Source organism: Pelophylax lessonae (genome assembly GCF_965119305.1).
Source record: "Pelophylax lessonae genome assembly, chromosome: 2".
In the NCBI taxonomy this organism is placed as follows: domain Eukaryota; kingdom Metazoa; phylum Chordata; class Amphibia; order Anura; family Ranidae; genus Pelophylax; species Pelophylax lessonae.
In genome coordinates this window covers 606,403,784-606,421,979 of record NC_138769.1, presented here as the reverse complement: position 1 = coordinate 606,421,979, position 18,196 = coordinate 606,403,784, and the positions used below count along the sequence as shown (strand labels likewise).

General features: G+C 46.5%; 1 protein-coding gene across 1 annotated transcript in view; it reads right to left on the bottom strand.

Annotated features, from left to right (window-relative positions):
* Positions 1-314: 314 nt before the first annotated feature.
* Positions 315-18,196, bottom strand: part of SPRYD3 (SPRY domain containing 3) — a 61,840-nt gene continuing 43,958 nt past the window's right edge. Inside the window, exons 8-11 of the mRNA XM_082247257.1 lie at positions 4,520-4,577; positions 3,052-3,171; positions 2,791-2,957; positions 315-1,027 (exon numbers count right to left, since the gene is read on the bottom strand). Of these exons, the coding sequence (XP_082103383.1) occupies positions 893-1,027; positions 2,791-2,957; positions 3,052-3,171; positions 4,520-4,577 (480 nt within the window). The 3' untranslated portion in view covers positions 315-892. The remainder of the gene's footprint in view (positions 1,028-2,790; positions 2,958-3,051; positions 3,172-4,519; positions 4,578-18,196) is intronic.

Below are 18,196 nucleotides of genomic sequence, written 5' to 3'. Positions count from 1 at the left end.
TGACCTGGAACATCAGAAGTTTTACCATTCTGGTGCTGGGTCAGTGATTCAGCATGAAAGGGAGGCAACCAACAGGAAAGCAGTGACAGCTTCCCTTTAAATGACCATACAGTTCCTTATAGGTCTTCAGCGATGGGATTTGTATGCCTGGTGTTCCAGATCTGTGCCCCTGCATTACAAGTGCCTGCTCTCCCTGCAGAGTTTTAATTGAGTGTGAAGAATGCAAATCCAAATTAGGAACATGACTGCAATAGAAGAAATGACGGGTGAAGGTGGGTGAGAACAGAGCACAGGGTAAGTCGGCACATGAAGTCCCCAGTGATAGGGGAAGCTGGCAAATGACACAGCCCACTTGACTTCAGCAAAAACTGAACTATCAGTTTAAGGTGGACCAATCTTTCAACTGACTTTGTCAGGCTTACAGCTGAACTGCAGGCGGACCGTTAAATATGCAGTTGAAAATATTGTATGATTTTTTTTTTTCAGCTGGTAAAGAATTACTTAGAGACATTTTGCTTGCAGTTCCATATTAACTGCAAAATGCCATAAAGCAGAATGCCAGATATTCAAGGAACTAGAAATCGGGCAAATCTACATTCATCTTGTAGCTGGTAGTCTTCTTACTGTGGAACAGGAAGCCATTTTTTGTATTAGTGATAAAACATCTGGTTCCCCTACATTCACTCTTGTTTCCTGTCCCATCACGTCTCCTGCTATGCCAAAACTTAAAAGGCGTGAAGCCAACAATCACAGGCAAGGGCCACTGAAACACGTTTCCAGACATGAAGAAGCACTATCACAAGCCCACGTGCAAATCGTGCATGACCAGAAAGTTGGTAGAAGGGGAAGATGACTGAAGAATGCAGCGTGTTCTCTCATGGAGGTCACATGGTCACCCACTCAGCGGGTGAAGATCCACTTTCACCTTCTCCCCACTGCTCAGCATTCCTATGGTTGGATAGAAGCCGCCCTGGGGCAGAATGGACTCCTTTTTGCCGATAATCTTTCCATTCCTTGTGAAAAAAACCTGTGGTGGGGAGATAGGAAATCCCAATATATATTATCCAGAATTCTCCAAACTCAGATAAAACAAGTTCCATTTAAGGCTAGGTTCACACACATACGGTCATGTATAATCACATTGGTTCCCGCCCCCCCAGGCAAAAGGCAATGCCTTGCGCTACTCTTTTTTTTTTTTTTTAAATCAGGAAAATGTTTTATTGTTTAAAACCCTTAATGTAACAATACAATATAATACAGTCACAGTACATTGGCATTCCTCCCCCTTTTTTTTTTTTGGCTTGCATTTGTGGGTATAGAAGTCATACAAATATTGGTATCTATATACGGTCAAACCATTACATAAATCAGAAATTATACTATTGTAGTTCCTTGCGCTACTCTTTAGCAGATGCTTGGGGAAGCAAAAAATTCTTAGTAGCACCCCTACTTGTCAAAAAAACAAAAACAAAATGTTTTCAGGGACAGAAAACCGCATGGTACCACAGCACCATGCGGTTCCATGCAGCTACCCTGCAGGTGCATTTTGCAAAAAGGGATGGGGACACTTTCCCTGTGTTACCAGCAGGGACAGCAGCCCATTCAAATTAATTGGGCTACTGTGCCTGTGCAAACGCACCCATACAAAAACGCACAGGTGTGAACCTAGCCTTACTAAAAAGCAGGGTATGGATTTTTCACCACAAAGAATAGGCATTGTTACACCACGTCTCTATACACATACCTCAGCTTCACCAATAACTGCTCAATTCATGCTGGGACAGAGCCTGCAAAGCTCCCATCCCATTACTGGACCTCAACTAGCATGCAAAGGTGGAGTAACCACATTAGTTGCTTGATACTTGAAGAAAATAATTTTCATGATGAAAGCTGCTATCACTAAACCTTTTCCTAAAAATTCCAGTAGCCTGACTTCAATGATGATCCAGCAGCTTTAATGCTTTTTAAAAACACTGACTCCGTACAAGAAAGTCAGATTTGTTCCTGGTCAAAAACAAGAGCATAAACATGACAGCTATATAACTAGAAAAAGTTAAAAACAAGAATTCAGGAATGGCAGCCACCTGGTTTCGTTAAAGAGACTGTTCTCAGAAATTTATATGCAGCAACATGCTGCACTGTCACTGTTGTGTGCATACCTTGCATCTCACAAAGTACCTGTCTCTGTATGCTGTGCTACTGACCGGATGAGAACTGTGCCCACACCCAGCATCTGTAGAAACGTCACTTCTGTGACACTCTGCACCAAATTGTTAAATTACATAGGATTACAATCCCCCAATTCAGTAAACCAACCAGTCACTTGACCAGCAGCGTTCACGTGACTAGATTTATGTATTGAACAGAGATACAAGCACGCTCCCACAGGCAACCCCTTCCTTCACTGGAGATTGTGAGACTTCCAAGAATAGGGCACAGGGGAGCAGCTGCAGTGTCTGACTAAGAAAGCTCTTGACTCTTCCGATGTCATAAATCGACCAGGACACCAAAAAAGGTAAAGTGATCTGTGTCCATTTTTACTGGTTTTGTTAGGCAGCCCTATTTGTTGGGTGATGACAGGGTTATTTTAGAGTGCAACTGCACCTTTGCTTTGACAAGTAACTGAGTGGCACTGACAAGCTGTACAGCTGATACCTTGCTGGATTGGGACAGGAGAGTATAAAATTAGAGGGTTGGCTTGGGGCAGGACACTACAAAAGAACTGTAACTGGTTTCTTTTGGAGCACATGTAGAAAGTATTTCCCCTTCAAATCCTAAGCCATTACGTACCACCACTTTCCTGCCCTCATGATCCCTCTCAATGTCCTCCTCTTCCTCCTCCTCCTCTTCTTCCCCGTCCTCTTCCTGCTGTTGTTCTCTCCATAGATACATGACATTCCGAACTCCACGTGGCTGTAGCCTCAGTTCCTTCATGTCGCTACTGTCATCACTTTCACCTAGAGCAGGCAAGAATTGAGGAATGCGTTACATATTCCCCAATACAAAGCAGCGGACAAGAAAATTCACTAGGAAAATCAAGCTGATCCTTACCTTCACTGTCCAGGATATAATCTCTTGGAAACATAATTCCACATCCCATGATATCACCCTTGTAACAACGAGGACCAAAAGGATCACCAACGCCACTTCCATGAAATATTTTTCCATCATCTGTATGGAAAGCAACATATAAAAATGTTATTTTCTCTGCACATGTAAATAACACTCCTATAAATTACCTTATAGCGTTTTGAACAATTCAGCAAACAACCAGCCTTTGTAGGTGTCTGTAGTTCCCAATTAAATCGGAGTTCTGGCCTCCGGGGTAAATATGAGCTAAAATTACCCCCGGGACAGTCAGGGCTAGTACATTCCATAATGGATAGCCTCTGAACTGTCCCGGGTCGCACTTACATGTAAGAAGAAATACTTACCTTGAAAATTTCTTCTCCAGCGCTGCCATCTCAGGTGTGGACAGCTGAAGTCGCAGCTTCCCTCTTCGTGTCCTCTTCCGTGACGTCGGAGTCCCACAATGTACTGCACCGGCCCTGCTTGTCACTTCCGGTGCAGGCACGGCATCCCTGCACAGCTTCTGGGCATGCCCAGAAGCTGTTTAGCAGTGAATGCCACGCCTTCACCGGAAGTGACGAGCGGGGCCGGTGCAGGCGCATGGATTCCTGGGAGCAATGACATTCAGCTCCCAGGAATCATCGCAAACTGGAAATGACGGTGCGGGCTGCAGAGGGAGGAAGTGGAAGGAAGGGGAGTATATTTTCTTCTATAATAAAGTTAAGTGACCAAAAAAAAAAAAAATCAGCACTATCCATTTCTTTTTCAGGTTCCCCTTAGCAAGCGGATGGCCCAAAATCGATTTTATCGTTTTTGTGGCCGGAACTCCGCTTTAACTACCAGGGCACTGTTGAGCACTGTAGGTAGTTCATTGATGCTTCCTGTGAATGTGTAATTGCCTCCCCGTACAAGGAACAGGTAGAAAGCTTACACTCACAGTCTGCAACAACCCTGCATTGCACCCACAATCTGCTGATTGTGGGCGCAATGCTTTACTACAATAAAAAAAAAATAAATAAATAAATAAAATGCACACTTTGTTTTACCTGCAAAGGTGAACTTATACTTTAAGTCACAGGCCTACATTTAGTTACCCACAGGAACTGTACATAGGTTAGTCAACACAGACTTGGAACTATTTTTCTTGTTGGCAAGGCCATTCTTACATCTCTCAGAACTTAAATTATTTCCCAGCTCTCCCCAGCTGGCAAAGCCATTGCAAAGGTCAAATGGAATGATGGAATTTAATTTTCATAAGGCAGAATAAATGGAGTGGCACCTTCGCCATGCCTTCCTCCCCACAAAAGATTTAACCTACCTGTTACCAAAAATTAAACTAACAAGATTTATATAAACTAGGCAGCCAACTTTTGCAAAAAAAAAAAAAATCTATCTGCACTAACTGTGCATTGACACCAGGCTTGTATTTCACAACAGAAATATTTTTTACCTGCGTGATAAGCCACAGAACCACGACTCCAGCCCGGATGTCTGTTCTTTGGGTAATCCTGTAGGTGAAAAAAAAAAAGTACAGTAAAGACTTTGGATTGAGAGTAACTTGGTCTAAGTGTGTTTTGCAAGACCAGCAACATTTTTTTAAAATAAATTTGGACTTATAAATGAGCGATGTCTTGATATACAAGTAGCGTCACATCACAACTGAGTATACAAAGAGAAGAGAGGTGCCTCTAAGTGTAGCAATATGGCTATTTTTAATGAAGGTACAATATTTAGCAACTCACATGGTTGATGAATAAAAGAGGGTTGATCTAAGTATTCAGGCATCCTGGGGTAAAGCTGTCCACATAGATCATCCTCCACACCGCCATCAACGTCATCCCTTCCACGCTTCACTCCACAAGCGCTTTAAGCCTCGCTTTCAGAACGCTCTATGTAGGGTAATCTTCCCAGCCATAACTGCAGACTGACAGCGGTGAGTCCGTGGTGGAGAGGATGGTCTATGTGGACAACTTTACCCCGGATGCCTGCATACTTAGATGTGCCTGTTTTAATCAACCATGTGAGTTGCTAAATGTTGAACCTTGATTAAATGTAACCATATTGCTACACTTAGAGGCGCCTCTCTTCTCTTTTTTACTCTGTAGCTCTTGTTGGATTTTGCTTCTAATCCCCTTGTGGATGGACAGTTTATGGTTACACAACCTATCACATTGCTATAATCTGTTTATATGGACTATAAACTGAAGGATGAATAAATTGTGCTCGCAATCCAAGATTTTACTGTACATCCTTTTATAGGACTGTAATAAATGTAAAATTTGGTCCTGAAAGTCCTTAAGTGGAGACTTCAATTAAAGACACTACGGCCTACGGGTGAGAGACTTGCTACCTTCCATGAGGATGGAGAAATCCATATAAAAGAAAGCGATCAGTATAAATAAAATAGCTTTTTGGAGAGAAGCTTGAGCCTAGGGAGCAAGATGAAAAAAAACAAGTACTTGTTGGCACTGCCAGATGCCTGTATTTCAGCACGGTTTTAATTTGGGGTAAGCACACTAAGTGCCGGTTCACACTAGGTCGCTCCGACTTAGGGGGCGACCTGTGAAGTCGCGTGCAGCGCGACTTGCACGGACTTCATAAAATAATGTCTATGCAAGTCGCCTCCAGGTCGCCCCGAAGTAGTACAGGATCCTTTTTCTAAGTCGGAGCGACTTGTGTCGCTCCTATTAGAACCGGTCCTGTACTACACTATGGGAGCGACGGTGCACGACTTGTCAGGCTGACCAAGTCGCCTGACAAGTTGTACCAGTGTGAATGGACACTTCGAAGTTTAAATAAGGCTGAAAGGTAACTATTCAATAAGGCATTTGCTTTCATATTTCTGAGAGTGTGTATGTAGTGGGGAAGTATTGCAACATTTTTTGTTTGTAACATGTGCAACAAATTCAAGTCATTTTTATTTGCAACACTTTCACTTAAAGTGTTACTAAACCGACAAGAGTAAAATGAGTCTGTATATGCAGTAAAGCATGCACTTTATACTCACTGTGGAATCTAAGGGGTTAATCCTGTATGCACAGATCCTCCTCTTCTTGCATTGTCCCCATAACATGTTCAGGTAAGACAGTTACTGGAGGATGTGGCAAAGCGAGGCATGCAGTCAGACATGTCTGAGAGCTCTGCCGGAAATCATGCAGAATCCTGCGTCTAGCACCTCCATCCTGCCTCGTATCACTCTTGGACTAACACCACCGGCTGCCCCTGTGTTTCTGCAGCCTCTGGCTGGCTATATTTGTGTCCTCCCATGGCTAAAAGACAGGGCCCTGGTGTTCCGCTCAGCACTCCTGGCCAAGATGGCGGCCTCCCGCCCCACTCGGCAAAAGGAGGCTGCTCAGAGCCTCTTCTCCAAGGCTGGCAAGGATCCTCCACCACCCCAGCTGGCTGCTCCTTGAGGTAATGAGTATGACTCAGGGGATCTGGATGCTACCCCCCTGCTGCTTCCTGACACTCCAGCTCGTTCACATGCAAGTACACATTCTGCACAGCAATATGCTTCCAAAATGGCAGCTGGCCTGCAGGCCAACACAGATCCTGAACCTACTCTTAGACATCCTGGCTGCTGCCAACACATGTAAAACATCCATTGCGGACCTTGCAGGGGAAGTGAAGGGCATGAAGCTGGAAATCTCACTAGTGAGAGAAGACATGCAGAAATTACGGGAGCGAACTTCTGCATTGGAGGGTCGCCTCAGTACATTAGAGGATGATAGGCATTCTCTACAAAGAGATGTTAGATATACTCCATCAGTGGCTTCTACTAACGCATCTCAGTTGGAGGATATGGAAAACTGCCTTCACAGAAAATGTGCGTGCAGTCTGTATTCCTGAGAGGCGGAGGGCAAGAACCCTGTAGCATTTATAGAAGCATGGCTGACTAATACCTTTGGCCGTGACGCTTTTTCATCTATGTTTGAGGTGGAGAGAGCTCACAGGGTCCCGGTGCGCCCTCCACCACGTCCATTTTGTTCGCCTTCTCAACTATAGAGCTAGAGATGCCATCATGTCAAAGGCCAGAACAGCTGATTCTCCTTAAGTGGATAATGCAAAAATCTCATTGTTTCCCGATTTTTTCAGCGGAAGTCCAGTGGCAAAGGGACGAAATTCCTGGATATCAAAAAAAAAAGGCTACGTACACTTAATGTGCAATACTGTATACTGTACCCGTCAAAGCTAAAAATCATAGCTGATAGCTCTTCATATTTTTTTTTGATAACCCTACCCTCTGCTATGCACTGGCTTGACAGTAGCAAAATCTAGCGCATCGCCCACCATAACGATGAGGAGCTGCCCTTTTTCTTTCTTACTTCGGTGCTTTCTTTCTGAATTGGGCTATATGGCGGAGAAGGCTATGACTGTTCTGTTTTTAACTTGCATAGCCTGCTACTGTTCACCTAACCTGTTTGGTTGGCATTAAACTGTCGGAGTGTTCTACCCGTTCACAAGATTGCTTTCAGCTGCATGGAATATTTGCCCTCAGGGCTGCACTATGGCCCCCACAAATTGGTCCTGAGAGGACTCTACTTCCCTTATGTTAAGCGATATTTTTGGTCTCGTTGGGTCCTGTTGACTTGGCACTTATGTACAGTTGCATTACTTCGGATTTGTTTTTCCTGCTTTTTTATTTTTTGTTTTTTAAACACAGGTGGGACTGGAATGTTTTTATCCATTGCTGACTGTTCTACACCAGGGTACTAAATGTCGCTCCTATTATATTTTTCTATCTTGGAGGGATATGGTATTCTACATACCAAGTATTGTAAAGCTGACATTATGGCTGCTGTTTTAAAATATGGGTTATAGTTTTCAGGTTAGGGAGGCGCTTTCTGGCATCCCCCCCATTTTCTCCATATTAGCAATATGTTGGCTAACTCTGCTCAGGGCCTGCTTCTCCTTTCTTGGAATGTGAGAGGCTTAAGTGACAAAGTTAAATGAGGGGCAGTTTTCCAATATTTTTCTAGATTAAAAACACAATTCGTGTGTCTCCAAGAGAAATATTTGCAGCCAGACGGTCCACCTGGTACGCTCCTGCAAATGTCCTGTCCAGTTCCACTCTACAAATTCCTCTTTTTCCAGGGGAGTAGGTTTGTTGATTTCTAAGATATCCTTTACCTGTGGAGCAGCAGGTTAACAGGGATGATAGATTTGTCTTTTTGTTTTGTAAACGTATGGGCTTCTTGTGTATTATTGCAGCTATGTTCCTCCACCCTTCTCTACAGACCCTCTTAAGAAACTGGCACAATGTATGGCTTTGCACCCTGGTGTTCCTGTTTTAACCTTCGGAGACTTGAACAATGTTATTAATCTACAGTTGGATAGATTATCGATCCATCCGAGATCTCCACCTGCCGCCTCTGGTAGAACTCCTTTGCCTTTCTGCTTTCCGAGATGGTTCTGCAGGATGTCTGCCGAGAACGAAATGCCGATATGAGGTTTTACTCCTGTGATTCTGCCTCTCATGGTGGACTATCTCGAATGGATTTAGGATTAGGGAGTAATTCCCTGCTCCCCTATATAGTAAGACTCTGCATATGAAACCCGCCTTCTTTCGGATCATTCTCCCTTTTGGGTGTGTTTGGTTAATGCAGACTCACCCACTCGTCCTTCGTGGTGAATTAACCCATTTTGGTTAACACTGCACTCTACCCCTGATAATATCTCTAGTGCGTTACCAGAGTTTATCCAATTTAACACGCATTCTGCTAGTGAGGCTGTTATATGGGACTCCGTTAAGGCAGTCTTACAGGGTCTGCTTATTCTGGAAATTACTGGTATTAAAAACGCAAAACTATAGAATGGGAGAACACTGTACGTATTGAATTACAACGTAGGGAGGAGGCATTGGTGGCTAATCCTATCAGCCTCCCATAAATTTTCGCAACTATTTATCCTACACAGCACTTAGAGTACTCCTATTAAATTATTTCATTGGGGATGAAGAGACTCTCCCTTATGCCCAAAATGTACAGTCCACAGAGGGGACTTCATACACATGATATGGCATTGCCCGAAACTTGAACGTTATTGGGCAGAGGTTATGCAGACTTTTTATGATCTAGCCCAAACACCTATAACTCTCACTCCGCTGGTGTGTCTGTTGGGTGCGGTCAATGCTGAAATGTATCCAACAGGTATTTAGATCATGATAACCAGTTTGTAATCCCTTGCTAGGAAGTGGATTGCCCGATTTTGGCTGGCATCTACAGTGCCTACTAGAGCCCAGTGGGTTACCTATGTTAACTTTATCCTTCTTAGAAAACAATTGGCCTATCAGCATTGTAATGTGGTCAAGAAATTCAACCTGGTCTAGCAGAGCTGGCTAGATAACCACAGCCTTGCTCCTCCGCAGCTAGTGTTGGATAGATTGTTACAATTTATTGTAAATAAAGAGAGCAACTTACACAAAATAAAGGAATCAAGAGCGTCTGTGTAATGAGCCGCCAGCCGACTCTTCCGCCCATCCTCAACGTGTAGTGGTGACGTCAGCACTACACATTGAGGACGGGCGGAAGAGTCGGCCGGCCGGCGGCTCATTACACAGACGCTCTTGATTCCTTTATTTTGTGTAAGTTGCTCTCTTTATTTACAATAAATGGTTTGATGGTTTTACACTATGGAGCACTCCTTTGTTGTTTCCACATAACATATGATTGGACCTATGTGGGGAGTCCTTTGGAGCTATCTGGCATCGGATCAACCTCATTGGAATCGGATGACTGATTTTTGGCTCATTATTACATGCTTCTGGTAAGCGGCAGTGGTGTCGTGGTGGCTCTTTCAAGTTGGTTGATCCAGACTGTTATTCTGCCGGTCACCTTATGTTATCACCTGCATGAATTTTTATATATCTGGTAAGCAGATTGTGCTTATGGGAGATGGTCTATAATTCCTCTATACACAGTCCTCCCTCTTTTGCTTCAAAATTTCTCTTGGCACCAGCCTGGATTTGGTGGAGGTTTCTTTATCAGCACCTTCTAGAGGAACTGCACATGGATGTATATCTTTAATTTTGTATACAGTATATGCTATAAGGCCTGTCATTTTATTTTTCATGGATTTGGGCCGAGTGTGCTGAGTTTCCAGGTCCTAAGGAGCTTCCCAATTTGTCCCGCTGTGAAAGAAATACACCTTTTGAATTGGGCGTTTGATGATATACATTCTGGTAAGAAGTTTGTACAGCCAGTCAGGGCCGCTGATAGGGCAGTACAACCAGCCCTGTTGTGCCGGGCCCGGGCTCTAGCAGCACTACAGGGTGGCCCGGCAGCTGTAAAATTCATTTTCAGCAAAAAACAAAATAAAACCGGACTTTACCATATCCCCACACCCCCTTGCTTACTGGGGTGTAAAGTTACAATTTCCTGGGCCCCATGAAGTTAGGAGAGGAGCCCAGGAGATAGCGGAGGAGGGACTTTTTTTTCATTTTCGGGTGCAGGCAGATAAAGCTGAGCTGCATGTAGCTCTGCACAGTCCCAGACGGCCTCTGTACACTGCTATGCCGGCGGATTGATTCATATGTAGATTTGGACTGCTCCTCCCCTTCATGTGCAAGCTCAGAGGAGGAAGCCTGAGAGACTGATCTGAAGGGAGGCAGAGACTGAGACTGATGGTGGGTGGAGATACACAGGTAAGGACTGCAGCCCTCAGCACTCACACTGACACAGCTACTCTCTAATTATGGTACAGTCCTCAGACTCCCTGCTGTGTGCCTATGATCCCTATCACTATGATGATGAGAGCACAGCAGGTGTTGTATGGCTCTGTCACAGTGTGTCCCATGGTTGTTGGGTGCTGACTGGTAACTTTTGGCTGTATTGTGTTAGAGACTAACACTGTACAGCCATAACAAAGTCAGCACCCAACAACCATGGGACACACTGTGACAGAGCCATACAACACCTGCTGTGCTCTCATCATCATAGTGATGGTGATCATAGGCACACAGCAAGATGCTAGTTTACATTTCTGTTTGCAGGGGCAGTAAAAACAAGCAGTTGAGCTGTGTTTTTACCATTCCCCTTTAAGAACCTTTCACCCAAGCTTTCCAATTAGGTCCACCTGACAGTTTTTCATGCGGACCTGATTGAAAGGTCAATGTAGGTGCATGGGAGTCTGGATGTAAATGAACTTACACCCGCCTACCTCCTGTGTCCATTCAGGTCCAAAAACAAAAATGGAAAATGACTGCGTCCTTTTCTATTTTTTCAGACCTAAATGTGAGAGATCAGAGGTAGCTTGATGTAAATGGACACAAGTCCATCTACATCTGGCCTCTCAGTCATCACAAGTCCACCCTTGTCCACTGAGTGGAGTATGCTGACACTAACTGAACAGGCACAGGTGTCAAAACACTGACATCTGTCCCATTCAGCTACACTTTTATATGGTGAGGCACTGTGACAATTTGCAATATGAGATGTAGTGCAGCCCTGCCTCTTACAAAGTGCAATGTGAGTAAAATAAATAAAAGTGTACCTTCCTATGAGTGGTTTTATCATTATAAATGCAATATTTGTGTGTCTGTGTAATGAAATTTCATAAAATGCATAACATAATCATGAATACAAGTATTACATATACATAGTAAAAATGGGGATGATAAAAAATAATCAATAAGGTGCTCAGTGTCCATACAATTGTGGAGTAATGGTGCTCTAGATTTCAAAAATCATTTTTCCACATATATCCGTGTCACCAATGAAAATCCATATAGTACTGTAAGTGAAAAAAATTATATATATATATTTGCCAAAATTGTGTAAAATAAAACAAACAGATCAATAGGAATACAAATTGTCTTATTGGGGTGTAGATGGTGAATCCCTTCACCTATAGGTGTCTTGAGGAAAGTGATGGTGAAAGTGATGGTGATCTTCAGTCTAGTGCCCCCAAGCCAGTGTGACTGGCCTCTCACCTCTCACTTTCTTGTTAACAGCCTTTTTAGAGTGGGTTGGTTTCCCCAGGGGTTCCTGGATGCAAATAGCCCATACGGTGTCACTCGTTCCACTACTCCCTCTGTTGCATCTTTTAGGTTCTTAGAGGTAGGGGCATAGGAAATCCTCCCATGGTGTAGTATTTTAAAATGTATTTAATAGAGAAGTAACATACAGAATCACATTAAAAATGGTATAATCCGGTGCTGCTATGCGTTTCCTGGTGTGGACCTCACTTCCTGGTACGCTCGGTCTCTGCCCTGCGCCACTTCTTCCCCAGACACATAGCAGCACCGGATTATACCATTTTTAATGTGATTCTGTATGTTACTTCTCTATTAAATACATTTTAAAATACTACACCATGGGAGGATTTCCTATGCCCCTACCTCTAAGAGCCTAAAAGATGCAACAGAGGGAGTAGTGGAACGAGTGACACCGTATGGGCTATTTGCATCCAGGACCCCCTGGGGAAACCAACCCACTCTAAAAAGGCTGTTAACAAGAAAGTGAGAGGTGAGAGGCCAGTCACACTGGTTTGGGGGCACTAGACTGAAGATCACCATCACTTTCCTCAAGACACCTATAGGTGAAGGGATTCACCATCTACACCCCAATAAGACAATTTGTATTCCTATTGCTCCGTTTGTTTTATTTTACACAATTTTGGCAAATATATATATAATTTTTTTCACTTACAGTACTATATGGATTTTCATTGGTGACACGGATATATGTGGAAAAATGATTTTTGAAATCTAGAGCACCATTACTCCACAATTGTATGGACACTGAGCACCTTATTTTTTTTTTTAAATCAGAAAACATCTTTATTGAGAGAAATTCACAGAACCACAATGAAACAGCAATACACGGTACAAGCATAGTAACATGAAAACAACATCACCATAGAAAATAGAATGCAAAACAATTACACCACAGTCGCCCTTAAAGCAGACAGCCCCAAGCAGCGCAACTGGTACAATATCATTATCATGTCCCTCCATTCCACCCCAGGGCCTCATGCAATCATCCCCCATCAGCCCCAACCCATACTTGCATACTCAGGATAATAAACGGTCCAGGATGAGGTCAGTAGGGGCCATTCCCGGGCAGCTCAGCCATACACCCCATATTTTAGAGAATTTTTGTGGAGATCCCCTATGTTGGTATATAACCTTTTCCATTCTGAGTGTGCCCCCTATCTGCTCTAGCCACATCCGAAAAGTCGGAGGCTCAGGTGCCGTCCACAAGCGTAATATAAGCAAGCGAGCCTGGAACAGGGCGCGGGAGGCCGCCTCCCGCAGATACCGGTCCTCCACTTGTTGGTCTAAGATACCCAGAAGGCAGTGTTTAGGGTCCCCGGGTACATCTATTCCCAGGGTACTATTAATAGCTGAGCGCACCTCAGTCCAGTACCTGTGCAGCTTCGGACAGCGCCACAACAGGTGAATTAAGTCACCCACCTCCCTTTGGCAACGACCGCATATATCGTCGTCACGGACACCCATGGAGTACAGCTTCAGAGGAGTATGGTGGACTCTAAGTAGGATGTATAATTGAGACACCTGATGCGAGACATTCAAAGAACACGTGCGAACTGACTCTAGAGCCTCTTCCCACTGCCCACCCGGGATCTCCCCCACATCTGTGCTCCAGTGGTCACAGGCTTTACTAGGGTATTTGTCCAAGTACTTGCTCAGCAGGGCGTTATAGCAACTCGATATGAACCCCTTGGTGTCAGTAAACTGCTCCATAAGATAGAATACAGGAGCAGGTGACAGGTGGAACTGTCCTTTGGCAGCCTGAGCCCGCAGCGCATGTTGTAACTGTATGTAGTAGAATTTCATGTGGTCAGGTAGGGAGAATCGTTCCTGTAACTGCGCAAAAGGTAGCATGACCCCTCCATGGAGGATGTGCCGCAAATGAGTCACCCCCAAAGCCCGCCACCTATCCGCCTGATCTAATTTGCATAGTTCCGGATAAGCACGGTTACCCCAGATCGGACTAAATTTGGTATATCCCGTCACTTGTTGCATTTGTTTTGTCTTATCCCACACCTTCTGTAGGAGGCGATACGTCGGGTATCGCCGATTGGGTTTGGTGAACAGCTGAGCCTCCAGTCCCTCCGGCACCCCAATTGCCCCTGTAAATTCCCGCATAACTGTCAACGCAGCACCAGCCGGAGCCCCCGACAGCGCACCCACCAGGTGCTGCAGCTGGGACGCCAGATAGTACAGCCAGGGGTTGGGTAGGGCAAGACCCCCCCCATCTCTGGGCTTCTGCAGTTGCTCCAAACGGATCCTAGCCGCCTTTCCTTTCCACAACAGGGACCGGAAGAGGGTATTCACAATGCGGAAAGTTTTCAGGGTAATAACAATCGGGGAATTGTGCAGGAAGTACAACAACTGAGGCATCAAGATCATTTTGATAAGGTTTACCCGTCCAGCTAGCGAGAGCCAGAGCTTAGTCCAGATCTTAATTTTATCCCGGAACCGCGTTAGAAGAGGGCCAATGTTGAGCACACTATATTGATTCGGGTCCGCCGATACCACTACCCCCAGATACTTAAACTTATCCACCACTGGGACCGGACAGTGAGAGTCCAGTGGCCGAGTGGCGTTCGCATCAAGATACAGTAGCGCCGATTTGGACCAGTTTATGGTAAGGCCCGAAAACCTCCCAAACTCAGTGATCTCAGACATAACCGCCCGCAAGGAGCCACCCGTGTCCCCCAGTGTCAGAAGCATATCGTCCGCGTATAGAAGTATTTTGTCCTGGAGAGGGCCGTATTTAAAACCCACTATGGAATCCCTGTGTCTGATACGCGTCGCAAGGGGCTCAATTGCAAGTGCGAATAACAGAGGGGAAATCGGGCAGCCCTGCCGCGTTCCCCTACCTAGGCTGAAGCCCTCAGATGTCCTGCCTCCCTCTCGTATCGATGCCCGTGGTTGATGGTATAGAAATCTCACCCAAGACAGAAACACTGGGCCGAACCCAAACGCCTCCATCACCGCCCACAGATATCCCCATTCCACACTGTCAAACGCCTTGTTGGCGTCCAAGGATAACAGCGCTCTTTCACCTACGTTATCCGCAGGCGTTTGAATCGCAACGAACAGTCGTCTAAGATTAAGGGCCGTGGACCTATTGGGCATGAAGCCCGCCTGATCTTCATGAATAATATGAGTGATCACCGAATTCACCCGCCGCGCCAAAACCTTAGCCAGCAATTTGACGTCCGCCTGGAGCAGTGAAATGGGCCTGTATGATCCCGGGTCCGTGGGTGACTTCCCGGGTTTGAGCAGAAGCACAATGCTTGCCCTAGACATGGACTCCGGAAGTGTCCCAGCCTCTCTAGCCACCCGGAACACTTCCAGCAACTGCGGCAGCAGCAGCCCCGAGAAGGTTTGATAAACCTCCACTGGGAGGCCATCATCCCCGGGTGCCTTGGCTCCCGGAAAGAGAGCCAGTGCCTCCATCAACTCCTCCTCCGTAATGGGTGCCTCTAGTCCCTCCCGTTGTTCGGCCGTGAGTCTCGTGAATGGTATGGTACTCAAATACTCCTGCAACTCCTCCGAAGTGTACTCCACCCTTGTAGAATAAATGTCAGCGTAGAACCTAGCAAGTTCCGCCATGATCTCCTCCTGCCGATTCACCAGCTGCCCTGACGGCAGCCGAAGTGCCCCTATGGGGGGAACTGAGGGGCGCGCCCCCACCAAACGAGACAGCAAGCGGCCCGTCCGCTCCCCCTCTTCATAAAATGTGGTCTTGGAGAAAAAGCGTTTGTCTACTTTAGATCGGACTTCCCCCAACCATACCGATTGAGCCGAGAGCCAGGCCGCCCTCTTCTCCTCAGTAGGGTCAACAATATAATCCTCCTCCAACCTCTGCGCACTACCAGCCAATTGTTCCTCAAATTGCTTAGATCCCGTCTGAACCTTCCGGATATGTGTAATCAACACCCCTCGGAGGTAGCATTTGAAGGCATCCCATCTCGCCAGCACATCCCCGTGATGGCCGTGGATCTCGAAGAACTCCCCGATGGCGGCCGCAATGCCGTTGTCTTGTGGGAACAGCTTCAACCAAAACGCGTTGAACCTCCAGGGGGCCCTAGTTAAGGCCACCCGGGGGCGCACCGCCAGCTGAACCACCAGCGGAGAGTGATCAGAGATTCCCCTAAGGGCATATTCCGTTTCCTCCACCACAGGGAGGGCGGCCCTGTTACACACACAGAGATCAATCCTAGAAAGGGAGGAGTGCGTTTTAGAAAAACAAGAAAACTGAACCACTCCAGGATGCTTCAAACGCCAGGCCTCTGACCAATCCACCTCCTCCAGGAAGCGCGAAAGGGCAGTGCCCCTGCCAGCCACCGAAGAGGGGGATGGTGGATGCCTATCCCGGACAGGGTCCAAGACACCATTAAAATCCCCCACAACTATCAGCGGGGTGTCCGCTTTGTCTAGCATAAAGTTAAGCAATTCTCTAAGAACTAAAGAGGAAAACGGGGGCGGTATGTAAACCACCGCCAACACACATGTAAATTGAAACAGAACACAGTGCAAAAAAACGAATCTCCCCTCGGGGTCCACCTGCACCCCCAGCTCCCGGAAAGCCAGCGCCCCGTGGACCAGAACGCTGACTCCCCTGGAATACGTGGAGTGGGTGGAGTGGTACCCCCAACCCACCCAAGAATATCTCAAACAGCTCACAGTGTCCCCCTGCAGGTGTGTCTCTTGCAGGCCTATGATGGCCGGGTGGTGTTTCTTCAACCGTGCAGCAATCATGGCCCGTTTTACTGGGCACCCAAGGCCACGGACATTCCATGAAATTACAGGTACTCCAGCCATGTCAAAAAAGAAAAACATCGTGGGGCCTCGGCCCCCCCGCTCCGCCGCCATGCAACAGAGCAGGGAGCGACATCCAGCAACAAAGGCGAAGGGGGTAAGCTGTGAAGATACAGAGAATCCAAAAAATCCGGTGTGGGTGAAGTTCTCTCAAAAACAAGAATAGAAAACAGAAGGAAAAGAATCAGTCCAGCAAGGCACAACGGTGCCTCGTCACAAAACTGAGAACGGGCAGGCAGCCCAATATCGGTAAACCCGACATTGTCCGGACAATCCAGTGGTGTCCACCCGCCCAAAAACGCACAACCGTGCAAAAAGGTCATAACATGCCACACCCGCAGTGTGGATAGATACAGCAAAGCCCAGATATGCATACCTTGCGTAGAGCTTCATCATCCAAACGGTAAACTGTAAACGTCCCCGGCCGGGCCAAATTATAATCCAAATGTGAAAGCACTTGTAGAAGGGAGCAAACCCCGAAACCCAGCAGGAACCCGTCACGCCACCACTCCAACTCAGTCTCCCGGATCTTCAGGACGTCTGTGGCGGAGGGCGGGCTCGTGCACGTCCAGCCAAGTCACCGCGTCTGTGGCCGTATCAAAAAAGTGTGCTCGCCCCTCAGCCGTGACCCGGAGACGGGCGGGATACAGCATGGCGTACACCAGACCCAGGCGGCGAAGTCGCTGCTTCACGTCAATAAACTTTGCTCTTTGCTTCTGCACCTCGGCAGAAAAATCAGGGTAGAATGACACTCTGACCCCATTGAAACGTATGTCTGCCTTTTCTCTGGCCAGTCGCAGGATCTTCTCCCTGTCACGGTAGTGGAGTATTTTTGCAAGCATTGGCCTGGGGGCATTGCCAGGCAGGGCTCTAGTGGGGACCCGGTGTGCCCTCTCCACAGCGAACAGGGGGGAGAAGGAGGCCCGGTCAAAAGTATCGCACAGCCAGGTCTCAACAAAGTCAGTAGGATCCCGTCCCTCCACCTTCTCCGGGAGCCCCACTATGCGGACATTATTCCTGCGCAGGCGGTTCTCAATATCGTCCGTCTTATTCCTATTAGCCTGCGCCAGCCTGGTCGTTTCCCTGGATTCCGAGAGTAATGTGGGCATCTGATCCTCCAGGTCGCAGATGCGACTTTCAGCAGCAGTGGTGCGTTCCCGCATTTTTTGTAAATCCTGCCGCAAAAGGGCCACCTCCTCCGTGAGACCCCCCAGTCTGTCCTTGACAACATTCACGGAAGCCGTGCACTTCTGCACAGCCAGTAGGATATGTCCCAAGGTGGGCTGAGTCCCCTCCAGCACAACTCCCTCCAGCTCAGTCCCAAAATCAAGC